General features: G+C 44.0%; 1 protein-coding gene across 1 annotated transcript; it reads left to right on the top strand.

Moving 5' to 3' along the window:
• The first annotated feature begins 338 nt into the window (after positions 1–338).
• On the top strand, positions 339–5,610 carry LOC149666581 (uncharacterized). Its single transcript, XM_089841602.1, has 8 exons — positions 339–384; positions 486–1,084; positions 1,126–1,800; positions 1,904–2,248; positions 2,316–3,752; positions 3,846–3,992; positions 4,052–4,207; positions 5,479–5,610. Exons 1-8 carry the CDS (start codon positions 339–341, stop codon positions 5,608–5,610), a joined length of 3,537 nt encoding a protein of 1,178 aa, XP_089697728.1.
• Positions 5,611–5,879: the final 269 nt, after the last annotated feature.

Raw genomic sequence — 5,879 nt, 5'->3', positions numbered from 1 at the left:
AATCACCACCATCATCTGGTCTTTTGTCCATCGCACATGGTCACCAGTCTGTACTTACTGGCTTCTAAACACCATCATCTGGTTTTTTTTCTATCCCACATGGACACCAGACTGGCTTCTACTCCATCAAGGGTCTTTCCTTCGCGTGATTGTCGTGGCGCGTGGTCGCGTGTTTTTTCGCTCGCGCTATTCTTAAATTCTTGTAAATTTCAGTTTTTAGACTCTTGTTTTAGGCTTAGCGCTTTTCGACAGTTTTTTTTCCAAATTCTTATTTTACTACCGTTTTCGATACTTCTTGTTGTTACTAAATTTGCTGAGTGCACAAGTGGCTTTTGGAAATGCTGCCTCCAATCTTCCCTGAGGTCTTCAAGGCGTATTTTACTGGTACACGGACGGGTTACTGTGTTCGGATTCTTGGGTTGGTCACGCTCTCTCTACTATACGCTCATTTATATGGTGACGTGTACTTCAGTTTCTCTGTTCAGTGTTTGGACTAAGCTACTTCTACGCACCCTTTGTTGCGTACTCCACTGCGGACTCTTTTGGTCACGTACGCTCGCCCCATCGTTTTCGTTCGCTTCCGTCAACACTTGCCCTACTGGATGTGGTTTCTGAAGTTTCGCCACTAATGGCACTGCGCTTTAACCATTTGATATCTTGCGGTGACGTGGAACTGAATCCTGGTCCGATCTTGACTATGAGGTGGCCTTGTGGGCATTGCCAGAAACCTGTTACTGACAATCAATTGGCTCTTTTCTGCGAGGGCGACCTTTGTCAACGATGGTTTCACATGAAATGTGTGTCCATGCGCCGTGCGGAATACGATCATCTCGGATCATCCGACGAGCCCTATTTATGTCCCACCTGTTCTCTATCGGCTCTCACTGACTCATTTTTTGCTGCGCAAGATGCACCGTCCCTGGATAATTCTGCATACTTTACAAGGCTCAATGAACGCTCGAGACATGTTTCTTACCTCCATGCCAATGTTCGCAGCCTGTGCTCAAAGATTAAGGATCTGTCTCTCCTGAACTCCTCTCAATATGATGTCATCGCTCTAACGAAAACATGGCTTGACCCTTCTGTTCCGAGATACTACCCCCTGAATATGTCACTTTCCGGAAGGATCGTCCTACACGCGGCGGTGGTGTATTACTGGCCTTGCACGAAACTCTGCATCCGGTTCGCATTGAGCTTCCTGCTGAACTCCAGACCTCTGAAGATGGGATTCCTATTGAAGCGGTGTTTGCGACCTTCACCTGTGGCTCTCGCTCAGCTGTGCTTGGTTGCGTCTATCGTCCGTCGAATTCTTCACTGGCTTATATGGTTACGCTTTGCGAACTTTTTGGACACCTACATGAAACACTTCCACCGCATGACGTTTTTCTTTTGATGGGAGACTTTAACGTACACATATCATGGTTGGATCCGTCTCCGAGAACTGCGGATGAACAGTTGTTTTGCGACACTGTCCTTGGCCTTGGGCTTCAACAAATTGTTCTCACTCCCACCCGTGGCAACAATTTTTTGGACCTGGTTTTTATCAACGACGAAAGATTCCTGCACGAGATTTGCACTACTGCCAATCTGCCAGGTTGCGACCATTCTGCGGTCACTGGCGCTCTCAAGATGCCGCATCGCTTTACCCAACGCGTTAACCGTTCGGTCCTGAACTACAAAGATTTGGTCTTGGAGGACCTACTTAATACGATTCTTCACGCCCCTTTTGACTTGGCCTTCTCTCCCAGCTATAACATTGATGAGACCTGGGAACTTTGGTTAGATATTTTTTGGGCCACTGTAAGGGATAACATCAACTGCCATACGGGGCAGAAAGCGTTCGCCTTGGATCTCTAAAGAACTCGTCCATCTAAGTCATGAAAAGATTTCGCTTTATAATAAGGCCCGGAAGTCCAATAAGGATTCAGACTGGAATAAATATAGACAGTTCAGTAATGTTCTACGTTCGACGACACGTGAGGCTTATGACAAGTTCGTTGGGACCTTGCACGATACCCTGGCAACGTATCCTAAACGCTTTTGGAGCTTTGTGAGGTCAAGATCTCTTTCACCACCGCCTTCGTCCTTTGAGGTACCTAATGGGGTGCTGTCTTGCCCTTGCACCATCGCCGCTGCTTTCGGAAATTATTTTTATGACAACTTCCGTCCTCCGGATCAGGAGCTGACCTTACCACTCCTTCGTCAGCCTGAACTTCAATTCACCTTCGATCGCGTTGATTCCTCTGATGTTGCCTGTGCCTTGACTCGCTTAAAACCTGGTTCTGTAAAACTGTATAACACCACGTCTATTACAGTTGATGGCTCCTGCGATTATTGGTCCACTGACTAAACTTTTCAACTACTCACTGGAGACATCGTCCCTGCCCTCAGGATGGATATTGGCCAATGTGGTCCCGGTTTTTAAGGGTTCTGGAAAACGGAATGATATAACAAACTACCGCCCTATTTCTCTTACATCCGTAGTTGGGAAGGTCCTTGAATCGATCATAGCCGAGAAACTAAATTTATTCCTCGAAGATAACTCTCTGCTGCCTTCATCACAGTTTGGATTCAGGACTGGTCGCTTGCGCATGCAGAAACTCTTACAATCATTTCACCAATGGTCGTCTTTCCTTGATGAGAGGGGTCCTCCAGATGCACATGTTGTCTCCTTCGACTGGTCGAAGGCTTTTGACTCGGTGTGCCACAAGAGACTCTTGTACCAGCTCGAACGTATTGGAGTTTCGGGAGCTGTTCTTTTCTGGTTTCGGAACTTCCTGTCCAACCGCTTTCAACGCGTGATTTATCGAGGAGAGTTTATTTCCTACCGCCATGTTCTATCTGGAGTTCCACAAGGCTCGGTTCTCGCACCATTGCTTTTCAGCGTGTTTGTGGCCGACCTACCATCCGTTTTATCTGAACGATGTTCCATCTATCAATATGCGGATGACAGCTACATTTCTCAGGACATACGCGAGGCATCTAACCGGTCTGATTTGCAGGAAAATATCGATCGAGTTTATCAGTGGGGTGTTGCCAACAACATTTCGCTTAATATCCGGAAATGTAATTTCATGGTTCTGACAAGAAGAAAATATCTAAATGACGTTTCCTATCGGATCAACGACACTCCAATGACACGTGTTGTCTTCATGCGGCTACTTGGAGTCAGGGTCAGCTGCGACCTATGCTGGGCTTCTCATGTCGCCTTTTCTGCTAACCGTGCCAAACGTTTGTGTGGATTAATTCGTAGAACGACTGGCTACTCCAGGGCGTCCCTAACCCTCTACCGCTCGATGTGTCTACCTGTTTTGGAGTTTGCATCCCCGGTTTGGAATCCTTACCTGAAGAAAGATATTTCTACCTTAGAAGGTGTTCAACGGCGTTTCACAAGCTTCATTCTGAGGTCTCCCAAATCGCATAAAATCAATCATATACCATATGTAGACAGGCTGCGCACCTTACATCTTTTGCCACTGTCCGTTCGTCGTGATGTTTGCGATATGGTTCCACTTGTCCGCCTGGCCACTTCACCTACCTTCCGCCTACACGAATTTATGACCTTGAATCAGAGACACGCTGTTCCGACGTTCTCAATTAAATATGCGCGATGCCTTGCCTTGAAGAACTCATTCTTCTACAGAAGCGCTAGTGCCTGGAACGCGTTACCTGAAAACCTCAGATCAGACGCTACTCATTCATCGATTTTACAGTTTCGGACTTTAATTTCGAAATTTTTGCTAGATGCCTGGGTCTATGATTTTCCTTCAAATTAATTAACTTCCATTCATTTCATCTTTTGTATATTTATATCTGTGTATTAAGTGTTTTTGTATTGCAAAAAGAGAAAGGGTTTGATAGTGAAAGGCAAATGTTACTGGCTCGAAGGTGATAGAACGAGTTGGGTCAAAGCCGAAGGCAAATGCAACAGATTGAATCCTAACGCTCACTTGGCTAAAGTTAACACGAAGGAGATTAAAGACAAACTCCAGGTTCTAATTGGAGATACAAGGCCATGTTTATATCGCGTCAAGCGATATAAATAGGGAAGGCGACTGGCGATACTTGGACGGAACCAGGGTTACTAAAGAGCAACTCCAAGAAATGTGGTGTAGAAATACGGTACGAGAATTCGACAAGATATAACGAATTTCAAGATTTCGGCGCGATGCGTGGTGACGAAAATAACAAGGCGACCCAAGGGCTCGTAATAGTAGCCACATCGTACGAGTGAATAGCCCCTCTATACCTACCCTAATGAGTGGATAACCCCTCTATACCTTACCTAACCTACTGTGATTGTTCAATCCTTTACTCCTCAATTCGAACTAGGAAACGATAAAAATGTACTGCGCACACACGACAATTTAAACGAACGTCAACAACAACAAAAAATTATTAATTATAATAAGAAATTTTCTAAATAATTGTTAAAAGAAGTTAAAAAAATATTCCGCAATATCTTAGCACCAAAAAAATAAACGTCTCTTCGTTTTGAAGCTTTTACAAGAATGAAAGGAAAGGAATGCTGCCCCAAGCTAGTACCTTCTTTTAAAACTCTTCTCGATTTTTGGAGAAACGACGTAACTTCTAGTAATAAACACCACCTTTCCAAATATAACGTCGGTATATAGTTCCTTTTGCTTTTTAAAAATCCCCCTCGATTTCTTTGAATTTTGAAATCGGGGGGGGGGGGGGGGGGGTTGAGATGAAAAGCGTGAAACCCTTATTGTTGACGGGTGACAGGAATTTTAAAGGGAGTATTAAACCTTCCATTTAAATTAAGCCAATACTAAATTCCTCTCTCTCTCTCTCTCTAGCTTTAAATATATGGAGCAAACGTAAACCACATTTCACAAAGCTTAACCTTACCTGTACAATTAAATGTATGCTTGCACTTACTATTATAATCCCCATCCTTTTAAAATACACGAACGAAAAATATCACCTCACCACAATTCTCTCACATTCACTCTCCCTTCAATGTCGAACGAAACGTTTTATACTGCCAAAGCAATAAAATAACCATTTCTTCGGTTAGCTCTGACTAACTATTTCTTTGGGTAACTCTGACCACATTCCAAATCGCGAAAAACTACTACGACCACCACACCCACCACCACACCCACACCCACACCCACAGGCTCGCGGGACAAACTAATAGCCTCATCGTATATATACGATGTGGCTAAAAATTGGAACGATTGGAACAACATGACCCTAATTCGCACGACTTGACTGATACGCAGTGCCACAGAATTCTTCGATTTTTTTGCGATATATCGATGAAAGAGGGTTCGAAAGAGCCCAAGCGTGCAACCTTCAAAGAATGTGAACTCTGAGCACAACCCTGCTGAAGTTAGTAAGCAGAATTTGGGGATTATGCTTTGAAGTCATACTAAGAAACAAATTGTTGATGCAATAAAAATAAAGTCTTAAGCAATCAATATCTCTTGATTTGAAAATCATATTCCTCAGGTTGCGTTCGTTAATTTATATGAACGAGATAACACTCAGGGTCCAGAGAAACAGTTCCTATTTAGGCCATCTTTCTTGCCAAAATTACCAGCTTTATTCAAAAAATCACACACTTGTTTCGATCAGGGATAGATTTAATTTTAGAAGTAGGAATGGGGAACGGTTAGTATTTACTTCAGTCCGACTCATAGCCCAGTAAAAAGCCCCTTCCTTCCAACACGTAACCAAAACTTTAAATTATCTTATTGGTTCACTTAAACTACGTTTTGAAGACGTTGCTGACGGGGACGGCGAAAAATACGTAATTCTTTATTACCTCTGTCGCTATGACCCGCCTCTTCTTTCATTCCCGCCCCCTGTCCCGTGAGGGGGTCCGGGACTTTGACGCGTGCCCAGATTAC

The sequence above is a fragment of the Phalangium opilio genome, unplaced genomic scaffold (genome assembly GCF_054372755.1).
Source record: "Phalangium opilio isolate 3A_F unplaced genomic scaffold, DU_Popi_V2 ptg000060l_1, whole genome shotgun sequence".
Lineage (NCBI taxonomy): Eukaryota > Metazoa > Arthropoda > Arachnida > Opiliones > Phalangiidae > Phalangium > Phalangium opilio.
This window is presented reverse-complemented; position numbering and strand designations above follow the sequence as displayed.

What these genes read in the sequence shown, in the direction of transcription:
- LOC149666581 (XM_089841602.1), top strand. Translation starts at nt 339, where the DNA reads ATGCTGCCTCCAATCTTCCCTGAGGTCTTCAAGGCGTATTTTACTG. An exon ending in ATCGCGTTGATTCCTCTGAT is followed by an intron (nt 2,249 to 2,315) that starts GTTGCCTGTGCC and finishes CGTCTATTACAG; the next exon opens with TTGATGGCTCCTGCGATTAT. An exon ending in ACAAGGCGACCCAAGGGCTC is followed by an intron (nt 4,208 to 5,478) that starts GTAATAGTAGCC and finishes CATATTCCTCAG; the next exon opens with GTTGCGTTCGTTAATTTATA.